The sequence below is a fragment of the Drosophila mauritiana genome, chromosome 3R (assembly GCF_004382145.1).
Source record: "Drosophila mauritiana strain mau12 chromosome 3R, ASM438214v1, whole genome shotgun sequence".
Classification (NCBI taxonomy): domain Eukaryota; kingdom Metazoa; phylum Arthropoda; class Insecta; order Diptera; family Drosophilidae; genus Drosophila; species Drosophila mauritiana.
This window is the reverse complement of record NC_046670.1, coordinates 15,161,155-15,188,162: the sequence shown is the minus strand read 5'-3', so window position 1 is coordinate 15,188,162 and position 27,008 is coordinate 15,161,155. Positions and strand designations below refer to the sequence as shown.

The window sequence follows — 27,008 nt, the reverse complement described above, 5'->3', positions numbered from 1 at the left end:
CAAAAGCTTTTGATACTGCTCATATTGTTAAAATACACCCATCGTTTATCTTATTTAAGTTTCTAAGGGGGTATCTTTTTATTGTAGAATCATCTTCAACTCGACTACTTATAGTCTAGTCTTCTTCAAAGTATCCACGATTCTCCATCCATGGCAGCAGCTCTCTGATTTGCTCCCCAAACACGGGATTCCTAAAGATCTCTTCAATGTCGTTGTCTCCCAAATCCGAGAGAACGATCGGCAGTATTTCCGTGGCAGTTTCAAATGCTGTTAAAAATACACTTTCAAAACTTTAAACAAACAGAGAATATGTTTTCGACCTACCCCAATGACCGTATTTCAGTAAATCCAATTGTAAATCCGTGAGGCTGGGCTTCTTTCCCAGAAATTTTATGAGTTTCAGATTTTCCATCAACTGATCGTGATAGAACTTCACATAACCATCAAATCGGCTAGATTTTTCAGCTGGGACCGTGAGAAGTAAACTAAATAGATCGTATACAGCCGGACCATATTTGGCAGAGTGAAAACCACTGAAGAGCGTATCCTTAACATTCCCGAAAGCATCTACTTGCAGGAGCAAGTTATTCGGCCAACAAGATCCATTTAGAATGACGTTGAAGGAAGTTTTCGAATCCAGAATCTCCGTACCGGATTTAATATATTTTTGAAATGATTTCTTTAAAAAAAACTTGGTGTTAGTGGAAGGGTATCTGCAGCAGACTACGGATAATACCTACCACCTTATCTTCGTATTGTCTGACGTCGTTCGATCGTAGACTTTCGTGAAATCTCAATTGATACAAGCTCTTCAGTTCGGCAGCCTCTTCATCCGATTTTGAGTTCCCTCCAAGCTTTGGAAGCTCCCTAATCTTTCCGGGATTCTTAGCTATATAGGCAGCCGAACCGGCGTGATAAGCAGCCAGTTTCGAAAGTACGCCTTCCATGGCGGTTACGGACAAACCTTTGAGGCCATTGGCCACGGAATACCCCTTGTTTAGAATGTAGTTGCAATAAATGTGGTTGGATTTCTGCTTTGCCTGGATGACTGGTGGTCCAAAGTGTACGATTCTATCCGAATTTTGATAAAGCTCCTCAAGGGCAGGTAACACGACCTCGAGCATGTGACGCTCCGTTGAGAAATCCCCCTTTCTGGGCACCTTTAGTCCAATTGACACCGTTTCTGGTGACTTGATTAGGTAACTCACTTGCCGTTTCTTGTTGTCTACGGTTAGTTAATTGTTAATATAAATAGACGGAATACTTTTTTTTTTCTTACCTGCCACAAGCACCTGAATGTGAACACAGAGTGCCGGCTCGGCCAGTTGAGTCTCCCACTTCCATCGAAGACTCTCGATTTTTCTGAAGTCTGGGATCTGCTTTGCCAAGGCTTCCAACTCCTTCTGATCCACCCAAGTCGGCAGAGAAGCGTCTTGGGATTGTTGTGTGACTAGTAGTGGGTTCGACATTCTCCTCCGTTCTCGATTGCAAACTAAACTTGGGCCGGCAACCAAGAAAACCCAGTGAGTACTCTTCACATATGTGTACACAAGAATCGATAAGTGCGTTGATAGGGAATGTGGGTTGTATGATTGAAATTTATGAAGTCAGGCAAACATGATTGTGGACTTTTAAGTTATCTTAGATAAGTCCGAACACACTATTAATTCGCACAAAATGAGTGAGATACGTTTGGTTCCGACTTGCGCACTGTTTATTGGATAGTTAAGTAGCTGTGAAAACAGCTGCTATGTTTGATCCTAAGTCCCATCTATCATGACCTAATACATATACAGAGGTGGTCAAAAGTATTTACACAACGAGCTTTTTTTTCAATTGTCAACTAATTGAAAAAAAAGCTCGTTGTGTAAATACTTTTGACCACCTCTGTATATTGGATTCTGCCCTAATTGAGTTCGAAAAAAGTGTCGAAAAATTGCCAAAAATGCCAGAAATTGTAGCAAAATTCAATTAATTTGTCATAGCCATTTGACATGCCGTGCACAAGGGGAGGGATGGGATAGTCAATCTCAGCCGATGGATGAACATAGTGCATTTCAATGGGATGTAGTTAATAAGCCACGTGTCTTAATATAATATTTTAATGCACTCGCAAGATTCCCACACCACAGGTGCCGGAAAGATCAACTTTCGAAGTTAAGATCAGCATATTTATTTAATTCAAAGAGTTTACTAACGCGCTAATCGGCGACACGTGAGCACGCTTCATAGGCGAGGGGATGTGGCAAACAACCCCTAAGGAGAAGCTATCTAATTCGGCATGAAGTGTCACAAATTCATCAAAACATATTGTACACCAAACTACCAAAACATTGGAAACAAGGGACGCAGTCAACCCCCAGGTAGCAGCCCACTTTCCGACTTCCGATCCCAATGTCCATGCAATATCCGTTCCGAATTAATTTGCTGCCCGGAAAAAAGGGCGCTAATCTGTTCGCGATGGGCGTTGAACGCAAAAATTCCTTGGTATTTAGCCCGGTTGCGGGGAATCCCTCAAGTGTTACACTTGTTCCTGGGTTGTCCTTGGTTAGGGGTTGCTACAATTGACTTCGAACTGCCGTCCTCCCTTTTGGCATCTCCCCTCCGAGTGCCTCAATTTATTAATAATAATTTCACGCTTTGTTTGCCTTGTCAAATTTTGTATAATAGTTTTCTTTCCATTCGGCGTCCGTTTAGGAAACCTCCGTGATTTGTATGCAATGTGACTTCATTGGGACCACCGAATGGACTTGGGCATGTGTTGCCTTTCCAGCTGCACAAATTCGCACGCAAATCACGACATGGTTCGCTTTGGTTTTGGTTCCGTTTTTTAGAAACAAGTGCGGGTTCTACTTAGGGGGATTATCAGGTGTATTTCGGTGGTACTTTTGGCTTTAAAGTCACCACCGAGCTTAGACAATCAATTTGTTTGCTGTTTCGAAAACCAAATTGGATTATCCTCCGATTTTGTTTAATTGTCATCTGCTTTTCCTTTCCATCACAAATAATAATAATAATAAAATCTTCAAAACAAAAAATATTTTTTTTTAAGTATCCACTTAAGTTGGAAGTTAAAAAAAAAAACAATGTTCTGGCTAATTTAATTGCTCCCATGAAAATGAATTCTTGATGTTCATATGACCAATCATGATTAGCTTTTTAAACAATAAATTTCTTGCATTCTTTTGTTATTTTCATTTATATGTTTTTAATATTTCTATTGTTTTTTAAACAATATATAAAGTTTTAAGAAAACATTACTTATCTATTCCTATAATTATAATATTTTAACAAAACTGATTTGACGAGAAGCAGTTTCTGAATTTATTTGTGTATTACGATTATCGTTTGGATTTCCTGCGCCTGAGCAATCTCACTAGGACAAACTATGATTATAGGGCGAGGCAAAGTCGCGTTGATACGCCGCCGCCGGATGCAGATGATGTGGATGAATTGCCGGTGGTGGCGCCTGATGGTGACCATTCATGCTCCCATAGACATCGGACCGGGATTTGTGGGAGTTCGAGGGCGTGCCGCTCAGCAGCTCCGCCATGAATCCGATGTAGGTGATGGCCAAGCGAAGGGTTTCGATGCGGGACAGTCGTTTCTCGTAGGCGAAGGTGGGCACCTTGCGGCGCAACTTGTCGAAGGCCTCATTCAGGTTAAACATGCGACGCCGTTCGCGGATGTTTGCAGCTCTCCGTTGGGCCATTGATGCCACACGACGTCGCGTTTTCTTCGAGGAGCTAGAGGAACCGTTGGCCCTTCCATTTGTCGACGGACGCTGGGGCACCAAAGGAGTTACTTGCGAGCGCTGCCACAGAGCTTTGGGATAGAAAAACATGTTGAGCACTTACACTCCATGGAAATTCCGTTTCTGGTACTTACACAAGTCGGTGCAGGGAAATCCGGCGATGAGCTCTTGGTATGGAACAATGGGCGGCGGTGGAGCCTCCTGACCCCAAAGCGGCTGGAATGGAACATCCGGCATGTAGGTGGGCTGGTCACTGGGATGTGGATGCTGCATGACTGTCTGTTGTATTGGATGGTACTGCAATTGGAAGACCTCGGGTCTGTTCTGCTTGGAAGACTGTGTTGCAATAAATTCTGATTGTCCTCACGGGCTGCGAAGTCAGCTCGGTGCTGTTCCGAATTTTGCTTATTGGATTTTCCTCCCCGGCGGATGGCAGCATCTGCTTGGAGGCCATTTTGGATTGGCAACAGTTTGGTGCGATCCGATTGGTCGTCCTTGCTGGGGGGTTGTTGTCGTGAAATCTGATGTTCTGACTTTCAAATCTGATTAGATAAGGCATTTCGTACTGAACAGAGCAATTATTTATTTAAATAAATTTTTAGATTTTTTGATAATAATCTATTGTAGTCTGTAGTAAACCAAATGAATTGAAATAAATAAAAACTGAGATAGATAATTTGCAATGGCATGTTGAAGTGATCGGGTTTCGCATATTTTGGTACATTAATACAATTTTAATACAAATACCATATTTATATATGGCAAAAATAAGAAAAGGAATGTGGCAAAAAGTACAAACATTACAGAATATAAGTTATCTTATGTCAAAACGAATTCTCAGTCAATACTCCAACCCTCGAAACGGTTATAAGCTGGTGGTCGATGTCTTGGATTATACTCGCACAAAGTGCTTTCAAGGCATCCGTGACACGAACCGTTTATGGGAAATAACCGGTTAGCAACACGGTTTTTAAACGTCCTCAATTTCTTATAAATTAATTAACTGCTTATATATTAAGCAGTTAATTAGAAATTTTCTGAGATTAAAATAAATTTAATGAAAGTTCGGTTTAGCTGTACTTATAGTTATTTCATTTATTATTTAAGTTTATCACCTGAAATAGCCTTTAAGCCGTTAGTCTCCTCCAATCTGTTGCATGCATTTGTTTTTGTTTATAAGTGACTCTCTGGGAGTCCTGCTCCATATTCAGCTCTCCTGCTGAATAGGGTTCACTGCACCTGCGCGGATAATTACGCCGGCTTTTTGCTCCCAATCGGAATCTCTCTAAGATTGTGATGCTGTGGAGATGAAAGGCATTCCCCCAATTCAGGCAAGTATTTAGCCGCGTGGCAACAGGACAGCGTCCAAGGCTTAGAATGGAATGCGCTGACAGACTGAGGTAATCCTTTGATGGGAATTTGGAGGTCTGATTCCCCGGGGGGTCGTATCCAGCATTCGGAGGATTTCATTGTCGCTAAACTTTTCAATGGGGCTGATTGGAAAAGGGGCAAAACACGACTTCAACTCTGGGTTTGCATTCGAAAGTTCGTTTTTATGGCTCCAAATGAGGTTTCCAGTTTATTTATTTAGTTCGTTTTATGTTCTTCCAAGCCAGCGGAGTACTACTCAAGGGTGCTTCATTGTGTCAATAGCCTGAAATTGGATATGAAGTGCCTTCGATACTGTCAAACAGCCAGACAGACAGCTGCCATGAAGTGTACCCACTTTAATGGCTAAATCGAAGTTCAAAGGCGAGGGATTCCGGGTAAAAATAGTTTGAAAATTTGCATTCATTTCGATTCCAGCCATTAGACGGCTTCCGTTGGCGTGGTTTTCAAAAACAAACGAACTCCATCTTTCGATTTGTGCAACCAAAAAAAGGGGATTCAAGTAACAAGAAATGTCTCAGACCATTTGTTTGTGTCTGTGTCTGAGCACTCGCCAAGATTTATGCCCTCTGTGATGGCAAACTCAGCGCGCTCACATTATGAAAATGTAAAAATATGAAAATGTGGAAATTTGAATATACTTCCCCTTCTCGTGGCGCTGTTTCTGCCATTTCCTAATTTTCCACGCAAATGCATTTTATTTATTACCCAATTTGGGGATTTGCACTGCCAGCCGCAATTGTAAGCGACATGAAAGCGCTTAGACTCCGACTCCGGAGCGTTAAACGAAGCATTAGCCCCAGTGGATTACGGCTAATACCATTGTGTCCCGAGACGACGGCCGCTACGGGTCGTATACGGAATATTCCAAGGTACAACTCGAGCTGTTGCCTGAAAGGAATATGAAAATAAAAATGCTGCTTTTATGCAATGGCAAGGAATAACAACCGCATTGAGGTATACCATTAGGATATTTATAAACTGAAAAAGAACACAACTACTACTTTTGTAGCATTTGACAGAATTCCTTTTAAACTGTCAATAAAAACGGGATAAATCAATGTATGCCAAGTTTTAAAATGTCGCATGATTTTGCTTGAACTTTCAAATTGGAGAGATTTCTCTAAATTTCCAGCAAAAAAAAATTATTTTTACATGGATAACAAAAGAAGACCCACATTTTAATGTAGTTCCCCGCGGAACGGACGACTATTCGAAATTTTCGGTAACCATGGCAAGACAGCGACTTCTCGGCTCGATCCTTTCCAGAGGCGGAGCCCAAGTGCTGCGAAACTTCCAGTCATTTGTCCAGGGCACTCGCTTGGAGTACGTCTCCTACAGCTCGCCGCGCAATCAGATGCAGGCGCCACCAATTGTCGTGATGCACGACCTCAATCTGTCACTGGAATCCTGGCGCCAGGTGGCTGTTAACCTCAGTCAGGTTGGATTGCGCCAGGTGATCACCGTGGATGCTCGGAATCATGGCCTCAGTCCTTACATAAGCGGGCATTCGCCAATGCACCTGGCCGCCGACGTGGAGGCCCTGATGAGCCACCAGGGACTGAACAAGATCGTTGCACTTGGACATGGAATGGGCGGTCGAGCAATGATGACACTGGCACTCACTCAGCCGCAGCTTGTGGAACGGGTCATACTGGTGGACATCACACCGGCACCGGTGCCCAGTAACTTCTATCTCACCCGGCAAGTGTTCGAGATGATGCTCCAGGTGGCGCCCAGTATTCCCCCAAATCTATCACTTTCCGAGGGGCGCACGTTCATCCTGCCACTGTTCCAGGATGTGGTCCACGACGCCTCCGAGCTGCGTCGCATTATTTACAATCTGCGCAAGATGCGGGACAACACCTTCGGCTGGGCAGTTAATCCGCAGGCGGTTCTGAGCTCCTGGGGGGAGATGATGATTAATTACGAGGCCACTTTGGGCGGACTGCGTCCCTACATGGGCGAGGTCCTGCTCATCGCCGGTGCCCAGTCGGAATTCGTGACCACGACGAGTATTGCCGTGATGCAGAAATATTTCCCAAATACAGTGGTGCAGATACTGGATGCTGGACACTGTGTGTACGAGGATCAGCCGGAACAGTTTGTTGAACTGGTCGTGGAGTTCACTCAAACATGCTTAGTATGTTGAAGAAACACAGCTTTGGTTAACGTATAAAGTGACTTTTATATAAAATTGGCATTGGTATATTGGCACTCAATATACTCCACCGATTATTGCGCTGTCAGCAGAATGGAAACCGCAGAAAAAAGGGCTGAATGGCATGGCCATTTGTAGCGTTGCGGGCTGTTGCCAAAATCGATGGGAAATCAACGTGGCAGGCAATCGAACCGATACCGAGTACCCCACACAGGTGCTCCAAGTGGAAGCCAGGGAGTTTGGCACACAAAGGCCAATCCCTCAACCCGACAATTTGCCAATAAAGCAGCTGAAGGCGAAGGTGAGGCGAAATGCGCCACAATGCGATACAATTTAGATTTATATGCTTTGTCTGATTTATTTGTATTGGACGTGTGGGCGATGGAGACGTCTGTCTGACTGGCTTTTGGTCGTGTGTCTGCCCGTGCTTCAAAAGTCGATAATCTGTGTCCCGGCGAGTGGGGTGTTCATCTCCACCTCGGAGCAGCTCCTATTTGCTGCGTACTTTTGCCGAAATTGAGTCATGACTGAGATTTGAATGTGCAAATGTACACAGCAGCAGCGACTTGAAGTTGTTTGCCAAAACTCCGTGCCTTTGTTCTGGCTTTAATGAGGATTACGTGAAATTTCATTATGCTTCGTAATAAATAAGTAGCAAGTCAAATAAACAGGGACTGACAAACACACACACAAACACCCACACATTCCGCAATGAATGTACATGAGCATCTCAACTGGATGTGCGTACGTACCGAAAGCATATTAAAATTTAGACACGTACACATTTTATTGCTTGTTATTTTGCCTCTATGTGTGGCAGCTGCATAAGCCCAAAATGCTGTGCCACTGTGGCACTGTGGCTCAACTTCCAGGGTTTTCTGCTACCATGCACATCTATGCTATAAGGCCTGGGGTCCTGACCTTAACTTCACCTGGGAGATTTGATAGCACAATATTATTTCCTGGAAACAAACGAATTACCCTAAATATGAACCCCAGCTGAATACATACATATATTTCAGCGTTAAGTGCTTAACAAAACCAAATCTATGACTATAAATGGCTATAATTGCTGCTGATGGACTTGGGGCATTATATCCTTACAAAGCAGAAGTGCAGTATAATACAGTTAAACACCTAAGTGCACTCACTCCATTGAAATGGATTGCAGCCTATGCTGAATGCATGCAATTCATCTCAATTAAATGTGTATTACATTTTATGAATATTGATTTTCAACGCCCCCTCCATTAATTCGACTCTGTGCGGGATGCGGATACTTCATACTTCATTGGCAGATATGTAGAGGTGTGTAGGTGTTTTCGATACCCAATGCGCACCTTCCGATTCGTGTCAGTTTATTCAGGTAGATTGCTGAGCTGAGCTGTGCTGCGTGTTTACTCTGCTCCAGCAGGCAGCCAATTCATTAGCTGCTCCTCCTTCGCCTTTGCTGCAAATGTAAGGAAAGACAACATGGATGCAGCACACAGTGTGTGTGGGTGCACTGAGAGATGCTGATGAAGAGTCATCCCTTTTGGCCACGCCATGGAATAACCGAACGCAGCGTAGTCATACATATACCAGCTTATATTCCGGGCCAATTGCTTTGCTGCGCTTTTGTCTTTTCAATTACGGACGAGCTTCAAAGTCAAACTTTTGTGCAATTATACTGGAAGACAATTTGCCCTGTCTCGATTTTTATGAGCGCACAAAAAGTTTTCCGCCAGCGGAATAGGAACTTTCCCCGGCAACAGTTTCCATTTCGCTGTTGTTTTCCCTTCAAGACAGTTGATTTTTAATTTCGTGTCGGCGGTTCCCAGCTTCATTACTTCATTTCAACGGGGGAAATATTTGACGGGTTAAAGCAAAACTTTGCCGCTCTGAAGTAAAGCTGCTGCTGTTGAAGATGCTGACCCTCCTTCTTTCTTAGAAATGGACATCCCAGCAGCGGGGGCTGTTAATGAAGCAGGGGCTTCCGTACAGGACACCGGATCCGAGAACCCGGAATCTGATGATAAGGTCAGCGGACTTGGTCGTAAAGAGGCGGCGGCCATAAAAGCCAATTGCTGGTGAAGATGATGTTTTCTTTTTTTTCCCGAACCGAGCTGGCGACAAACGTGGCACTTTCGTTTATCACGGTGGCACGGTTTGAGTTCGGGTTCGGGATATTAATAAACATGCCTTCAGAGTCCTCGCTCCGTTGGCAGGACATTATTCTTGACTGCCCTCCCATTCGGTATCCTTTGTGGGGTTAATGTGGTCGGTCATTAGTGGGGTAATTGGCAGCTAATTGGCTTGATGAGTACCAGTCATCTTGATTCATCGTGATTGGCCCGGCCACGGATGAGTCTTGTCTCCGAAAAATATGAGCTTAAGTTTCAGATCCCTATGGGAGTGGAGTTCTGCTCGAAGCTTTTAAATTGATTTCAGGTACTTTTATGCGCCATCCCACGCTGTGAAAATGTAATCAAAGTTTGCTGATTAAAGTGAAAATGTGCAGAAATTATGAATCAATTTTCCGAAGACGACGACAAGCGAAGTGCAAAGTCATCAGTGAGCTGCGAAAGTGGTTGGATGCATCCAGAGTTTTAGCCGCCAATCACGGAAATTTGCATAGTTCTCCGCGCTTTTAACTATGGACTACCGATGGAAAAACCAGGTCAAATCTCTTGAAAGGTGTGGACGTAAAAGTGCCAACCATTTCGATGTCCATATTGCATTTTTACTTTGGCTCTTAATACATTTTCACTCAGTAAATTCCACATAATTGAATCAAATTAATCCTGCCGATGTCGATTTTATTGTAAATATTTTCATTGTCACCAAACGGTGGATATGTGGGTTTTTATGTGCAGCAATGATATTGTTAATACTTCGGATTATATTTTTTTAATGTGGATAAAAACACATCACCAACATTTTTTTTCAAGTCAAAAGTAATGCAAATTAAATGGTTTGCCATTTGATTGAATTGGAAAAATATGGCTGCCAAGTAGGCTATACAACACAATCTATCAAAGAAACTTAGATCCGGAACTCAGTTCATTTTTATACTCCTAGTGTCTGGATGTTATCAAAGATTTCAGTAGTTTTTAAAGGAATCGGTTCGTGTTTGATCAGCAGTAAAGGCCACACAACGAGGAGTTTTACCTATATTTTTTACCAACCATGGATAGCACGTCAGCCAGCGTAGTGTATACGAATTCTTTTTACGCTCTAAATTACTCGGACACCCAGCAGCCACAGCCACAGCTGCAGAGTCAGCAACAGATGTTCCACGCCAGCTACATCGTCGGAACCACATTGGGTTCTGGATTGGGATATAATCATGCACATGCCCCCATTGCCCAGGCGAATGCTGCTTCCGGTTTGAGTCCCAGAGGCATGTACAGTGATCTCTACCGCTACGAGGATGGAAGCGGCGATGCCAGCGGATCCTTGCTTCTGGGCCAAGAGGATGACCAGTTCTGTGGTGCAGAGGCCGACCAGCAGTTGGTGGCCAGCACGTCGTCCTCATACCCGATGGCGAGTTCAGGCGAATCCGTGAGCATTGACACAGAGCAGGAGCCGGAACTGGATCTTGAGATGAACCAATGTGAGATGGTGGAGCAGGAAGAGATGAATGGAGAAATGGAAATGGGGGAAATGGAGGAACTTGCAGAGGAGGTTAATGGCGAGCAGAGGCCGCCTATGTTACCCTGCATGGGTGGCAACACATCCTACATGGTGTTCCCGCGCACCGCCGCCGACTACATGCCTCGCCTGGCGCTCCCGCGGCATAGTCCCTATATAAGCATCGGTCAGGAGCAGTATGTGATCCAGGCGGAAACCGTGTTCGTGCTGGGCATGCGCCTCAATGTGACCAAGAACGACATCATCCTGTTCTTCGGCAAAGTGGGCATTATCAAGATGGACGAGTCGACCAACAAACCGAAGATCTTCGTCTACAAGAACAAGATAACGGGGCGCTCCAAGGGTGAGGCCACTATAACCTATGTGAGTCCATTCTCCGCACAGGCGGCGATTAGTTGTCTGAGTGGGGCCAAGTTCATGGGACAGCTGGTCACCGTCCTGCCCGCCTACCTGTCCACCCGGAGGGGCAGTGTCCGGTACAGTTATCCGCGAGAGCTCAACGCGCCGGAGCACCAACGTCGTCAGCGGGCGATGAAATGGAAGCCGGCCATCGACAATTGGGTGTGCATGCTCTGCCGGAACAGCAACTTCGTCTGGCGTTCCAGCTGCAACAGATGCCAGGCGGACAAGGTGGTCGCTCCTCAGAATAACGAGGGAAGTTCCTTGGCAGGATCACGCGAAGAGGACGGTGCCCCTCGTCGTTGGCGGCCATACAGGAGCGACTGGCTGTGCAATATTTGCTATAATTTGAATTTCTGGTACCGGGCGAAGTGCAATCGTTGCCACGCCCTGCGTTCCGATGAAACGAAGAGTTCCGAGTCGACGGAGGAGGATACCTGGGAGCTGGTTCTGAATCCGCCCATTGCAGAGTAGAAACAGTCCAGTCCACCTCGTTCTGTCTGTGTCTGTATCTGTACGTGTTATCTGTTTTGTGTATCCGCATATATTTGTACGAAGGACTCTTCTGCCTTCTGCATCCTGCCCCTCCCGGACTTCTAAAAATTTCAAGTGATTGGAACGCAAACTGCGTCGTGATATCCAGATGTAACTTCAATTGAATTGAATCGATTCGATGCGATGTCCATGAGCTTGTGAGCCCCATCCAAGAACAGCAAGAGCCAAGAACAAAAGACACCTAAATTCCTGTTAATGCCCGTCTTGGAAAAAGGAGTTTGAATGCCGCCACCATATGCCCGCCGAACCAGTCTTTGTCCCAGAGATCCTCGGATTGCGGGACAATGCAACTTGCTGAATGGTAATCCACTTAATCCGGGTAACTGAATATTTTACCCAGGCACAAAAGGCAACCGGACCCACCTGGCCAGCTCTAAACGTTTAATGAATTTATTTACTTTCCCGACGCCCGCAGTCAGTGGCTCAGTGGCTCAGTGGCTCATTGGCTCTGTGGAACTGCACTGTAAATCGAAATATTAGTTTCAATGAAATCTAAATTGTTTAATAAAATTAATCTTCTATTCATTTATTTATAGAAAGGGTGAACTTCGTGGCTTTAAACTATCACAATGAAATTTCAAAATTCCTGAATCCCCCACAGCTAATCCTTGCCAGTCCGACGCAGCTTGTTATTTTTCTTTGTGCAGTGGCATCAAGCCACTTGAATCCATGTCCCACAAGTCGCTGGCCAGCCTTATCCTCCTCCTCCTCCTCCTTTCTATCCACCTCGTCCTTTCCTGTCATGTGATTTAATCAAACTTTGCGTCAGCCAAATCTGTGCCACAACAGCTTGGCTGGTTGGTAGATGGTGCGGCTGGTGAGTTGCTCTTTTGGCTGCACCCGCAGTTGCGGCTGCCCTCGTCTGCCGCACTTCGTCCTGCCGCATGCCACGCCCCCTGCTCCATTCACCTGTTCACCAGAGGCGGCGCCAGGCAGACTTTGTTTTGTGCATTTACTTTGCACTTTCTTCCACGCGAGCGGACAAGGCACCTGGTGGGAGCTGTGGAGTGGAGTCCGGAGTCCATCGCCCGTAGTCCATAGTCCACAGTCGGTTGTGCTTGGTCTGCCGCCTGCGGGGTATTTGCGTAGCTGCAGGTGTTGCTCCGTCTGCCGCTGCTCCGGCTCCTCCTCCTCGTAGCCCTCCGAAAGCCCAACCCAGCCTGGTAAACCACCAAACCCGCCCACAGTGTCGCCGATTTAAGTGGCAGCCGGGGAGTAAATGCAATAAACACCATTAGCTGCAACGACTCCGTTGGCCGTCGCTTGTTGGTCGTTGGTTGTCGTCGCTCCGTGCGCGTTTCTCGCCCAGTTATCCTCTGGCCAGAAAAGTTCACTGCGAACTGGGCCATCAAGGTACGAGTTAGTGGAAAAACGTGGCAGGAGCGGAAGGAGTGGGAGGATGGGGAATCTGGGGAAACGTTGCCGCATCAAAATGCAAACGCGAAAGGCGAAAAGAGTCTTAAGTGAATTGAATGGAAAACTTTCAAACTGCGGGCGCCATCAACTTTCGGTGCAAGCGGGTGGCAGAAAGTTTCTGAAGCCTGATTTGTTTATAGTTTTCAAGATTGTCGACTTTTGTGACCCAATTCAGCCTTTACTTCAACATAATTAGACCAACTTGGTTAAACTTGGCTATTACGCAAACCATCAGCCAAATTTCCAGAGCACAATTTTTTGAATTCTGTTCTTTTAAGTAAAAAGGCGGTGTTATTTTACACAATTTGATTGATGATATCATTAAAGATTTGATTTTTGGTATATATTTTCTAAACTTGTTAGTAGGCCTAGAAAATACTCTAAGTCAGTTAAATAGAAGACAAGGCTTTACAAGACAATACAAGGCAATCTCACACAAAAAACATAAATACCCAAACACAATGCACAAGAAATTTCAAACTCTGCAAAACACTAATCCATCCAGCATGAAGAAGACCAATCCCAAGGAAAAGTTATTTCCCATTCGCCTTGGCTTTTATAGGAACCCCAGCGAGTATGCCGATCGCACGACCAGCGATCGCGATTATGGGTTGAAAAGTTCCAAGGGATCTGGAACGCCATTTCCGCAAAAAGCGAAGAAATTAGATACGGCGGCACTAACGGCAAAGTTGGAGACGGATAGTCTGCTCCGATCTGAATTAAGCGACTTATCGATTGTCATCTCCGAAAGAAAGGTGTCAGAACCACAAATGGCATCCATAACTACAACCGAACCAACGTTTACGATGAGGCGAAAGCTATTTGACGAGGGCGAGTTCACCATCTGCAAGGGTCGCAAATTGTGCCAGGACTTCCATCATGTCGAAGATGAAAACCATACAGTTCACACAATGCTGAATGCCAAGGATAACATTCCCTATAGCAATTTCATGGATCTGAAGAATTTCTGCAACCAGAACAACATTAAATTTTCCAAGGGTTTCGACGGTTAGCGTTCTACACTGTTGTCATCGAATTAGGAGCGGGAATAAAGTGCAGGAGTCGGGAATTCCATCTTCGCATCTCCAGCATCACCATTTCCACCAACTGTCCCTCTTGAAAGTGTCACTCACGGAGGATAAATGGTGCCAAGTGCAGCGGAAAAACCAGGATGCTAGTGAGAGTGAAGGGCTTGTGAAGAGGCCCGACTGGGAGATACCTGCTAAACACTTTTCCAACTGCAAATAATATTCAATTCAATAATACAATAATAAAGGGTTCCTATCTTATACATGTGCAGTAAAAGGACACAATTCTTGTACTATAATGACAAATAATATCTTTAATAATACAAATAATATTTTAAAATTTAATATCAAATTAGAGACATCAAGAAACATTAAATACTTACAATGTTCTTCAACTGATTTGTCTAAAATCTGTTTCTGGAAGACTTTGCACCCGAGTGCTTTGTGCATACCTCTTCGCGTTTTCCAGGACGTAGGCACAAAGACAGAAATCCACTTGGCTTCACCCACATCCCGGCATCAGGAGGAGTACGCCGCCTTCCAGCATCTGCGGTTCATTGTACTTTACGAGTATTTTCAGCGTGCTAAGCTCGCGACTTCCGCGTGTTTTTGCCGTACTTTCCGTCTGCCATTTTGTTGCGTTTTTGCGTCGTTCCCGCTGCTATCCAGTTTTCATCCTCTTTGTGGGCCCGGACACGGAAGGCATCGAACAATGGAACAGGCAGCGGTGCGAGCGGCGGTGCTGAAATGTTTGGCTGTGAATTATGGCGGCGGAGATCGACACCGTTTCTAAGCTCCGATTGGCGTGGCTGTGACAGTTTCGAAGGTTCGCTGCATACGCGCATATCGCGTATACGCAGCGTTGTGCCGTTCGGTTTCTGGCTGTCATATTGCAAACGACACGCCTGGGAAGCAGTGGAGTCAGTGGAATCAACGGAATCGGGGAATCATCAGAAGCCCCGAACACCGAACCGACTGTCTATTTTGGTCTGCGGTCGCCGTGCCTCCCCCCGAAAAAGTTGGCCGGACACAAAGTCGCACAGTCGTGGCCACCAACAAAAACGGATGCCCTGACAGCTGTTCGTGTTTTTCGGTCGGTCTGGTGTGGCCGGGAAAAACTGCAGAGAGCAAACAGCAAATTGGCAAAGGCCGTCACATTAGCGCCATTTTCCACTCTGCGGTCATAATTCACTGAAATTAATTGTCGCATTCGAGTTCTGTGCGGTCGCGCTGTGAGCAACTTTGGCGGCTATTTTCGCTGGTCTTCTCTGAATTCTGAATCCGGGCTCCGATTTCCCCGGGGTCCCCGGGGTGCTGTAAATATGCTTTGGCTGTTCGACTTGTATTTAAGTTCTTTGCTTCGGGAAGCGGAAATTGTTAAAGAGCTGGATTCGCGGGCATTAAGCGAATTTGTCTACATTTAAATCAAAGCCTTCCACTTGAGGAACTTCGAGAGCTTGCCAAAAGTATTTGGCCGTATCCTCGGAGTTAGGCTGAATGCCAAGGGTTTTTCGCCAGCAATGTCCTCCAAGGCATACCTCGCCTAATTTCAGGCCAACTGAAAAAGGCCAACAATTATGCAAAACATAATAATAAAATTTAATAAAAAATACCGGAGCAATACCGGGTCCGGCAATTCCCTGGATTGTCCCAATGTGTAGTGGCTGCCGCTAATGCTGCAACATTTTATGCAAATACTTTTCGGAGTGGCCCCGGTCCAGAAAATGGACCCGAATCGCCAACAAAGCGCCCGCCGCTTTTCCGCTTTTTCGCTTTTCCCAGCTATCTTTATCAGGTATTTGTTTATGCAGCTGCCAAGTGGAGGCTTATTTTATTACATTTCTTCGGCGACTTGGGCCCGTTTATTCAAATGGCTTTTGAAATAGGCAAGTAAGTACTTGGTAAGTAAATTTCGGGCACCACCTGCTTACCTTCAATCGGCTGCCTCTCGTTCACATAAAAATAAGTTGGGAGACAACGATGTCATTCAAGGTCTGAACAAAAAGTTGAAAACTTTGCTTTGTTTTATTCGTTTCGGGTTATAAAATGAAACGAATGTAGGCGAATTTCAGGGCTCTTTTGAAAGTCGCGCAAGCACGGGCGCGCCATCAGCCACGCCCATTTGGGGAAAAGCTGCGGCTTGGGCCAATTAAAGCTGAAGTTTTAAACAATGGGTATACATATATATAATAAAGATGTCTTTACAAATATTAAACTGAACATCTGCTTTATAAAGAAAAAATGACTATAAGAAATGAAAATAGATAGTAATATAAATATCTATATGAAATCTACAAAACTATGATTGTAAATTCAGATTCCCACCAACTTCTTTTGACCCCTTTTTTGTGCTCCATTTTAAACCCTTTAGTCGTAATTTCTGCCAAAAATCTAGGGTCTTTGCCCACAGTAAACCCACTGCCGATCTGAACGCCCCCGGAAACAATAAAATTGCCGCGTTCACAATGTGCCCAGAATAAAAAGTGCTTATTACGCCGTATAGTTGACTACGGCCTTTTGCCGGCAAACAGCGGAAGCTGCGGCAACAATTGAAATAAATGAATTGGGGTAAAGGATTGCTGGGCAAACATAAAGCGGATTTAGTGGAATGGGTAGGGATTTGGCCCGATTAAGGATTAAATTTTGAGTGCAGAGGAGGCTAACGTAGCCACTTTACAGTCCCTCCTTATTGTTTATAGCCCCGCAAATTCTTGGGACGCAATGCATCAATGGTGGAATAAAATTTGGTAAGCAAAAGCATCTTCTGACTTAAACAGTTGCATTCAACCCTTGCCATATATTCCGGTTTCCTGTTTTCTGTTTCGATGGCAACTCGCAACTAAGCCAATTTCAGAGCCCACCGGCTGGGAGGCCAGAGAAGCTGGCACCTATTTCAAACTCAATTAAACACGAAAAGGCCAGAGAGTCGACATCCTAAGCCCCACTCCTATGGCCACTCCCACTCCCAACTGCCCCACCACATCGCAATCCCAATTCAGATTCTCCAGCCTGGGTTTTTCATTCGGTGTGTCATGAAATTCTGCACGGTGGACACAGCTGTTCTTTATGTGGGTGCCACCGATGGTGAGCTAGCGGGTCTGGTGGAGCAGTTGGGGATTGGAGTAGTGGGTTTATTGTGAATGCAGTCTGCCCGGGTGGATTAAATATTTGAATACAGTACCCAGCGTGTCCTGGCCGGGTGTTTCAATTTGATCTCATTTAAGGGGCTTCAAGCCACATTCACCCACGTCCTTGGGACTGTAACTAAGTAAAGGGCTTTTGGTCAGCCCCGAAACTTTTAATAAGAGTTTGGCAGACTGTAACCTTGTTATTGTGGAGTACTCAGGGAGCTCAGGGGAATGTGTAATTTTACATAAAATTAAAATCAATTAGGCTGCGAACTGAAACGACTCTGTATTTCGCAAAACTCCAAGTTCTTTTACAGGACCTTAATTTTAAATTATTTTCATTTTAGAGTTTCATATTTTTAGAGTTAAAGATCCGCATTTATTCCCATCTCCTCGAATCATTTCTATGGACCTGGCTCTCTATCCTTTGGCATGGAATTTAAGTTCCCCCCTTTAAAATCAGCAAAACAAGCAAAGACAACTCCATATCAACAAAAAAGCACACAAACACAATTGCCGATTAGAATGTTTGCTGTGTTCCGGTCATTTGCATACATTTCCCATATTCGAGCTGTGCCAAACAGGCGCATACACAGATTCGGGAACATGGATACGTGGACACATGGACACGTGGACACTGGGACACGTGGACACCTTTTTGACCCAACCAGCTTTGCATTCAAATTCGGTAAGTGACCCGCATGGTGACCATGCATAATTAGAGCCAGCTTGGGGCCTTGTTATGGCCCAAATATTTGGCTTGTAAATTGATTTCGCTTCGAAAGTTATTGTGTCATGTGTGAAATCCTGTGACAAAATCAAGGATATCAGGGGACAGCAAATTAAAGAACACATCAAAGTCATTGCCATGCTATTCCAATAAAGTTTAAAGTATTGTTTAAAGGTTGGTTTAAACTCAGTTTTTGTCGTTTAGTTGAAAAATTTTATCTTTAGAAGATTTCATTTACCTGCATGTATAGGTAATACTATACAGATATACTTCCGTTGTCATATTTCAGATATTAAATGCCATAAAAACTCAAATTAAATAATTAATACAATTAGCTGATGTCCTAATGGTCGTTTTAATATATATTTTTCATATTTTTCCTTTATGATATTCTGTTGCTGCCTGACAATCATCAATTCGAACTGATTGCCAAATACACCTGTTCAGCGATGCTTTTTATGGCCCCGAAAAACAGAACAATTATTTTGGAGTCAACAAACCAGGAGAGCCAGCCACCCCAATCCTACCACCCATCCCACATCGATTCCCATCCGGAGACCATCCAATTCCCATACCATTCCCATTTCTGATTTCCGATCCCGAACTGTCCTTTTGCTGACCAGTGCGCTGTGGAGCGGAAAGCTTGCCAATTATTGTGTGCAAAGTCCATAAATAATGTGGCTGGCATTGATGCAGAGGGCGGTGTGAGTGGGCTGTGCTTGGGATTCAAGAAGAGCTCCAAATGATGCCACTTGCATTGAGTGAGCTGCTTCCTCCTCCACCCGTTCCGAATCTAATCTACATTTATGCCGCCTGGATTCCCGGAAAGCAGCTTCTTCGCCTTGCAACTGCCTACTGGCTTCAGGAGCTCTGTTTGTCCCCGGCACACATTTCGAGTGTTTTGTTTATGTGGAGCACACATTTCCAAGCTGAAGACATGGAGCCGTCGTTTGCATAATAATTTAACTCATTACCCCCGCCCACTCCCTCCATTCAGCATCCTGCAGCTTCAGCTCCAGCTTCAGCTTGGGGTTCTGCTCCTTTTGGGCCAGAAACTAAATAAGCATAAGTAAGACACATTCATTTGCCAGACGAGTTCTCCTCGTCGGTTGGGCAAAGGATTTGCGGCGCCCTGGAGCACTAACGAGGTAATTTCGAGGCTCGGCTCGGCGAGGTCAAGATGTGAAGACGACGACACTTGCAAAGGCACCAAGCTTCCAGCTCTTACCTCCCATCCCCCAGCACCACCCACTTCCACGCAGGCGGTGATGAATGCATTTCTGTTTGGGTCGCTCATTACGCATACGACACGTGCGCCCGTCTCCCAAAACGTTGTGGCATTTAAACTGTTTCACAGAAGCGCTTACCTCTGCGAATGGTGTTGGTGTTGGTCTGTCAACATAATTGATTTGGCCTGCCACGACAATCGATAGCCAGTCACCTTGGGCAACTTTTGCCTTCATTTTGCATACTAGTTGGCCCGAAGTTCACTACTACAGCGGCTAACGATGCACATAAAGTGCTGCAGGTGAAAGTTTCGTGGCCTGCGTTGCGGTTCCTCAACCTGCCTCCATCCAAGTTGCAAGTTCCGCGTTGCCGCATTGCATTGTCCAACTTTTTATTGCCTGCGCGGTGCTCCAGTTTCCGAAATGGAAATGGTAAGAAAAACTATGGATAAATTACTTTTTCCTTACTTAAAAGGCATTTACTTGTTTACAGTTTCCTGAATTTCGCATGGACTTTAATGTTGCAGCTATAAAATAAATAAAAGACGGGATTATAAAAGGATTTGTACAATTACACTTATCGGCAAGCGTATGTCATATAAATGGAATTGAAATGTATTTCTTGTTTTTGTAGGTTTTACATTATAAAAATCTGCAACTAAATGTGACAAAAAAATTCAATGGGAAACAAAGACGCTTTGAAATATTTATCCCACAGGTTGGCATATGTAGATCATATGTAGATGTATTCTGTGAAGTTTAGTGTCTGTGTTGGAGCATTGTCATCCGCACTTTAAATCGCCAGCTTAATAAATAGCCCAGAACACAATACAATGTCTAGACGGAGAAAGGATGTCAGGGGAATCGAGAAATCAACTAGTTTTTCCTACAGTTTCAGTGCTTTTTATGCGTTTCCATTTTCCCCCTGCGGAGTGGGAATATTCTTGTACTTTTTGTGCTGATTCTCGCTTTCCTCTAATCTCTCCCTCTGTCTCTCAATCGTAGCATTTCTCGTTTTCCTGTCCAGGTCAGTGTCGCCACCAAAGAGCTTTCACATCCCGGCGAGCTGTTTTGTCCCGGGCTACGCCCTTTCAGAGCTCATCCCGCATTTTCCGCTTCTTTCGCCCGGCAGCGCCCGATGCAACGGCAATTCACTTAACTTACTCAAGTCGTTGAGGGCATAACTTCCGCTCCGCATTCCAGTAAAAGACCATCCAATCCCCGTCCCAATCCGCATCATCCCGCCACTCCGGTTACTGTCTTAATGACAATGCTCATGCTCACACATTCCCGGGCAATCCTCATACGCGTTTAGCAATCCTTTTCCTTTGGTTCATGCAATTGTGCACTTTACTTAAGTTACTTTACTGCATGTGAGGTTGCTTAAACTAGTTGGATTACTTTGGACTAGGAAAGCAGAGCGTAAGTCGAAGTCGTTTGAATAGAGTAAATATTTACAGAATACGAAGCTCATTTTATTTGAACTGCTTTTGCTTGAATAAATGAGATGATATGGTTAAACATGGTTGGCAGCTAATCCAAGTTCCTTAAATATTCTTTGGACTGCACTTTGGCGCCGTCTATTACCGTTTCATGGTCGTTAGTGAAATTGGTTTAACTAGATCAGTGAGTTGCCACCAAAGTGCTAATTGCACTGGTTTCGGGCCTTAAAAGCCTCTTTGGCCAAGACAAACAAGCCGCCGCCAGAAGAAAGTGAGTGAGTTAAGGTGTGAAAACGCATGGCTCAGTTCACCGCTGATTCTCGAGCCGAACGGAAGCAAAATGAGACTAGAAGTTGCAATATACGCGTTCCTCAGCTGGATGCACTTGTGCTCCGCCGATGGCCATCTGAAACGCTTGAGCAGATCACTGATCTTTCCACCAACGAGTCCCACGCGTGTGCAGTTCATCGGTGGCATTGGTATTCCCGTAGAGAACCTGCACTTTGAGTCGGTTACCTCGGGCTATGTGCTCAAGGCGGAGTACTTTCTGCCCACCAACTCCACGGAGATTACACGGGTCTACCTCAAGCCGATGGCCATAACGGGCAGGGAGAAGGAGTCCCCCTATGGAGCATTATATCGTTGGATTATTTACCGCGGCATCGTGATGATCATCGAGAACATGGGCTTGCCCGGCCGTAGTTGTCTCCTCCGGCTGATTTGTGAGCATGCCGCACTGCCGCTGAACCACGAATCCGGCCTGCTGGGTGAGATCATGGACATAGTGCTGCGGCCCTCCAGTTCGGTGGACCAGCTGGGACAAAGCTCGGATCGGGAATACCACACATCGGAGCACTTTGGCAAGAGGGGCGGCGACTGCCAGGCGGCCTATGCCAGCAGGTGCAAGAAGTCGCCCATGGAACTGATCAGCCTGCTGCTGGAAGTCAATGAATAAATACTTAATTCGCACTGAACAAGGCTGTTTCGTTTCGAATTGAATTGAATGTCAGGTCACAATTGAGTCACGTGGTGCCACAATTAGGGTGTGACAATTACAAAGTTGATAAACATTTTAATTAGTTTTGGCGCACTGGCTGCGTGATCTGACTGCGAATCACCATCAATTGTAATTAGGGACACGCTGTCAGACGGGTCGTATGCGTAATGTGGCAAATCAACATGCAAACAGGATCACTAGCGCACTTAACTCGCTTAAATTTAAATGGCACGCAAACACACACAGTTTGCCTGAATTATGGGAAGCCCGAAATATACGGCCTTCTCATTAAGTAATCCAGAACACGTATGTATAGGACACCTCCTAATGGGCTTAGTGAATTTGGCCAGTTGGCAATGGAGGATGGGATGGGAGATGGGAGCTGGACAGCCGTGAAATAATTACACACACTCACATACAGAGCACAACATTCAATGAAACGCGACCGGAATCGGGCAGGCGGAATCGCCCATCCGGCGATTGCTGCTGGCATTTCAATGCCAGAATGTGGAAATGAGTTTAATATTAATTAACAGCACGTCAACGCGTCCAGCGGGCGGAAAACACAGCACACACTGGGCCATTGAGTTTGGGTCATTAGTCGAGCGGTCTGGTGTTTGTTTTAAAACATTTGCCCATCGGGCCCTCGCATGGCTGGAACTTTGAAAGTTCCCCAGGGCGGGTGGCAACCATAAAAACAACAATATAGAAATAAAATTCTTTGAAAACCTATCGGGGCACGGAGGTTGGGTCCATTTGTCTTCAATTTACAACTGCCCCGGGGCCAGTATGTGTGGTAAATTATTTAGCAAATGCAAATGCAATTTTTCAGCTGGGTGCGGACCATATTTAGCCCCAGGCTTGGGATGCCCATTCAGAGCGATCAATGGATGTTTTCCTTATATCTCGAAATAATAAGTGAGTGGCCAGGCAAACATGTTTGTCCCACTCAAGGGCATCTATGCAAAAAAGGAAACCCCTTTTTGCTGCAGCTATTTATTAATATTTTCCTCACTTTAACTTTCCCCCGGGCCAAGTTCACACATCGTAAGGCATTCACTTGAAAATTCCATCGTCCATTAATTCTGCAGCAATTTCCCGACAAAGCTGACATATGAGGCGTTTCCTGTCCGGTTCAGCTCCTCGATCCCGGCCCCTCGCACCCTTTAAGCCTTGAATATGCTAACTGCAAGCCTTTTGCACTAAACATAATTTAAAGGCCGGCAGCAAAGTAGGGTCCACCTCCTGTCCTGTCGAAGGCGACTGCCGTTTTGTAGTGCGGAATTTATGGGCAAATGTGGAGATAAACTTGCTGTCATTTATCAAGGACCCATTGCCGGATTGGAGTCCGGCTCCACGGAGCTCCACTCTACCGGCCGGGTGCCGTCGCCTTTTGAAAACATTTTGACTTGAAATGATTACGCCAAAAACTCAACAGATAAAACCCGGAGCACGGAAGCGACCATAAATCAGTAAGTAAATGTGACTTCCTCGGCCTGTGAGTTGGACTCGAACTCGGACGCTCCGTTGCTCCTGTGCACACGATGGATGCTCATGATGAGCCAGGGTCGTGGTATCCGGACGGGGAGTAGTTGTCCCGGTCCCGGTCCTCAGTTCGCTCGAGTGGTGAATGGACGTAGGTAACTCCACCGAATTGCAGTGGAACGACGAACGTAGTTTCCAGCTTCGCCGTAGATTGGCAACATTTGATGGCCAAAGTTACGTTCGCATTTATCTTTCGAGCAAGTGTCACTTGTGAGTTTCTTGAACCGCAGCCAAGACCGGAGAACGGCTGTCCAACCGGAGAGGCATCCGGACCATTCCGAGCATCCTGCTGAGCAACAGGAGTCCTGTGGCTGCGGCTTTAAAAGGGCTTCCTGCTGAGGGCAACTAAACCCTTTTTCCCCCGCGTTCAATAAGCAGCTTAATTGCTACAATCTTATCAACTATACAATACAATCTTGGTTGCAACAAAGTAGGACAAAAGGACATCAACCCTTGTTAGGGGTTAAATGTAAAGCAGACTCATAGTGTTTACTAGCTTAGGCTTAGGGGAAAATAATTTATTTTGATTTCAATGTATCCCAAAGGGTCGATGAATTATAGATTTCTATAAAATAAGTTTTAAGCTCATAAGCTCATTTATATGTTTTAACCATACAAATCCCACATATTGTCTTGCCTAACGAATGGAAAATTCGCAAATCAAACATCGAATTAAATTTTCTGTTACATTTTCCAAAACACACGCTAATTTGGCTGTTTGACAAATAACTTGTAATTTACAGGATGGTAATGTTGTTCCACCGATTTGGTGGTAAAATACCACAAATCTGCGCTCATGATTTGACAAATTAGCTGACTTGGTCGCAGTTGTTGTTATTGCCCAACGTCAGTTTGATTTATGTGGCAGTAAGTAATCATAATTTATGCCCAACTCAAGACAAGAAATCCTCGTAGCAGTAGCATCGTTTTGGTATTTCGAAGCAGGCTAATGACTTCAAGTTGGAAGCTTGTAGTCCGTTGGCAGATATTGCAATTTGCATATGCACAGAGTCGAGTCAGCGCTGATTAGCATAATAAAGTGAAACGCCATCCGTTGGCCAGGGATGTGCTGACTGGCAGCCGGAGCAACACGTCGTATGCGCAATATTAATTATTCAGAGCGAGGCAAAGGCGCCTAGAATAAAAGGAGCACACTCGACGGAAACGCAAAACAATGCGACACTTTGAGTTCCTCCTACCTACGCTTCCCTTTTCCTATGGCATTCTGTGTCTCTGAATTCTCAGTCTCGTATTTAAACGGGAATCCTGGGAAAACATGGCCCGACAATAAACGAGCAATTTATCCAAAATTACAAAAATGTGAGCAAACATTTTATTTGCTCTGGAAAGGCCGCCTTACGTAACACATAATACATATACGTACGTTGCACGCACTGGCTGACATAAATCTTTGCCAATTCCAGCCAGAAACGCGACTCTTTCGTTTTTCTTTTTTATTTGCCTTGCCCTCTAGTTTATTTCGTTCATTTCATTCTCTTTGGGGGTCTTCTTTGGGACTTTTTGCTTTTGCTGCAATGACAAGAATTTGAATAATTCGCCAAATGTGCCAAGTTGAAATGTTAAAATTCCCAACGACGCGTCGCAGCCTCGCCGGAAGTTGGCAAGCGGCCGGGAACTTCCGGTTTGGCGAAAAACTGGAGTCACGACCCACCAAATGATTGCAAATGAATGGGTGAGAGGTTCGGGAAACGACACCCACGAGGAAGCAAGGAGGCGAGGAAACGAGGATACGCGACAGGATGCTACAGGATGCGACGCCTTAAGCAGTTCGCGCTTAATGCATCATTAAATTTATAGCCCGAGAATTATTTAGCGCAATTTCGCTAATGTGTCACACCATAAAACAAATCACAAATGTGGTGCGCACTCGAAAGTTTGCCCTCTCAAATGAGATTAAATATATTTTATTTGTTATTTTATAACCAGACGGCAGCTTTTATAATTGAAATCACGAGTTTGCTGTGCATACATGGCTACAAAGTATTAAGGGTAAAAAGTTGCTCTGATTCGATTAGCAAATTGGAAAGAAGTAGACTAATGCGATTTGAAATGCACTTTTCATGTACAAGTGTTCGGACAATAAAGAGCAATTTTATTTGCACTTCCAAACTTCGTATGAGCAAAAAGAATTGGTACAGAACTTGATAAACAATCATGCAATGCTATATCAACAGCTTATTAATACTATTCAAAAGGGGTAATTATTCAATAGAAATAATTAATAATAAATAAACCCTATTAAATATCATTTTAAACGATCATAAATGAAACCCTTACCAGTTGATTGAAGCTGTTCTGAATCTCCTATTTTTTAATCGTTCTACCTCTGTCATATTTTCCCCGTTTTTCCCACCATCTACATCAGCCGCTCCTTGATGGCATGCTTTCATGTTTTTCCAACTGTTCTCCGCCTTGAATGGCATGAGGCGACAGCAAGTGCAGCCTGCAGGTCCTTCGAGTTCGTTGCCGAGGGGGAGGAGAAATGGTGGGAGGAGAGAGAGGAGATGGACCTGGTCCAGATCCTGTTGTTCTCGCTTCTGGTGCTGATGTTTTTCTCCGGCCGTGTTGTCAGTTTGCCATTCTCGGAGCGATGACTAAAGAATTTTTCAATAATCGAGCCATGCGCAAAAATGTATGGAGCCATCGCCATTCCTGCTGTCCTCCCATTGAGGAAATTAATAACGCCATCAAGCTGGAAAATGTCGAAGCATCTTGCGCGCGGCATACTTCCTGCGACGCAGCTAAGAATTTAGCCCAGCCAACGAGGACCATTAATGAGATAAGTGAGACGGAGCATAGTTCAAGTGGCGCGAAATGAACCACAACTAATTTATTTTATATTTCCTCCATTAGCAAACTGTGTGCCATCCATCACTTTTCTGCTCTCGTCCGTCGTGTAAGCCTGATAAATTCAGCGATTTTGTGAGCCGTCAACGGCTTGTTTGTGCGATGCATATGACACATTGTTTTCAACGACACAGATCCGCTCCAAAAAGGCCCAGAAAGCAATTAAATAGGCGACTTCTCTGCACTCACAAAAATATGGGTCAAATAGATTTTTCCATATTTTAAGCCAGACTAAAAATCGTTTCCATAAATGATTTGTGTAAGAACATAACATATCATAATGCATTTTTTGGTAAATGATTACAATGATATATATTTAACCGAAGCCGAAGCTAAGGCAATAAATTTCGAGGAAATCGTTTCCCAAAACTCTGGTCATGTCGGGTATTGTGATTTGTAGCTCTTTTGGCCAAATTTGTATTTAAGTGCACCAACATGTATGTGTCCGCATATGCATACACGTGCCATATCCTTGAGCACACACTCTAATGGGCGTTTCGGGATAATAAGATCCTTCAGCTGACGGCGACGCAGGGGGAATCCCCGGGCATTTAAGCGCCGCTCATTTATCACAAATTTCCCATTTACCAGCGACTTGTCCGAGTCGGGTAAAATTAATATGCGAAAATAAATTATCTGGCCAAATGAGCAGCGTTTACCGCAGCCGCCGAAGGTTACGGGTGGGAAATTCCATTTTCACACGCGCTTTACTTTTTCGTCCAGTTCCGTAGGCTTTT

At 44.8% G+C, this 27,008-nt stretch overlaps 6 protein-coding genes across 6 annotated transcripts; 4 read left to right on the top strand and 2 right to left on the bottom strand.

Moving 5' to 3' along the window:
• Positions 1-81: 81 nt before the first annotated feature.
• LOC117143934 lies at positions 82-1,744 on the bottom strand. Its single transcript, XM_033308851.1, has 4 exons — positions 1,280-1,744; positions 741-1,225; positions 325-679; positions 82-267 (listed from the first exon to the last, which is right to left on the bottom strand). Exons 1-4 carry the CDS (start codon positions 1,467-1,469, stop codon positions 116-118), a joined length of 1,182 nt encoding a protein of 393 aa, XP_033164742.1. The 5' UTR covers positions 1,470-1,744; the 3' UTR covers positions 82-115.
• A 1,565-nt stretch (positions 1,745-3,309) lies between these two features.
• LOC117144778 (protein Fer3) lies at positions 3,310-4,027 on the bottom strand. Its single transcript, XM_033310146.1, has 2 exons — positions 3,889-4,027; positions 3,310-3,825 (listed from the first exon to the last, which is right to left on the bottom strand). Exons 1-2 carry the CDS (start codon positions 4,025-4,027, stop codon positions 3,377-3,379), a joined length of 588 nt encoding a protein of 195 aa, XP_033166037.1. The 3' UTR covers positions 3,310-3,376.
• A 2,199-nt stretch (positions 4,028-6,226) lies between these two features.
• On the top strand, positions 6,227-7,640 carry LOC117145696 (protein ABHD11). Its single transcript, XM_033311437.1, has one exon. It carries the CDS (start codon positions 6,375-6,377, stop codon positions 7,293-7,295), a length of 921 nt encoding a protein of 306 aa, XP_033167328.1. The 5' UTR covers positions 6,227-6,374; the 3' UTR covers positions 7,296-7,640.
• Positions 7,641-10,342: 2,702 nt separating this feature from the next.
• On the top strand, positions 10,343-12,420 carry LOC117145508. Its single transcript, XM_033311195.1, has one exon. It carries the CDS (start codon positions 10,473-10,475, stop codon positions 11,808-11,810), a length of 1,338 nt encoding a protein of 445 aa, XP_033167086.1. The 5' UTR covers positions 10,343-10,472; the 3' UTR covers positions 11,811-12,420.
• A 1,261-nt stretch (positions 12,421-13,681) lies between these two features.
• LOC117144078 lies at positions 13,682-14,644 on the top strand. Its single transcript, XM_033309091.1, has one exon. It carries the CDS (start codon positions 13,769-13,771, stop codon positions 14,318-14,320), a length of 552 nt encoding a protein of 183 aa, XP_033164982.1. The 5' UTR covers positions 13,682-13,768; the 3' UTR covers positions 14,321-14,644.
• A 6,557-nt stretch (positions 14,645-21,201) lies between these two features.
• On the top strand, positions 21,202-21,816 carry LOC117146048. Its single transcript, XM_033311988.1, has one exon. It carries the CDS (start codon positions 21,202-21,204, stop codon positions 21,814-21,816), a length of 615 nt encoding a protein of 204 aa, XP_033167879.1.
• Positions 21,817-27,008: the final 5,192 nt, after the last annotated feature.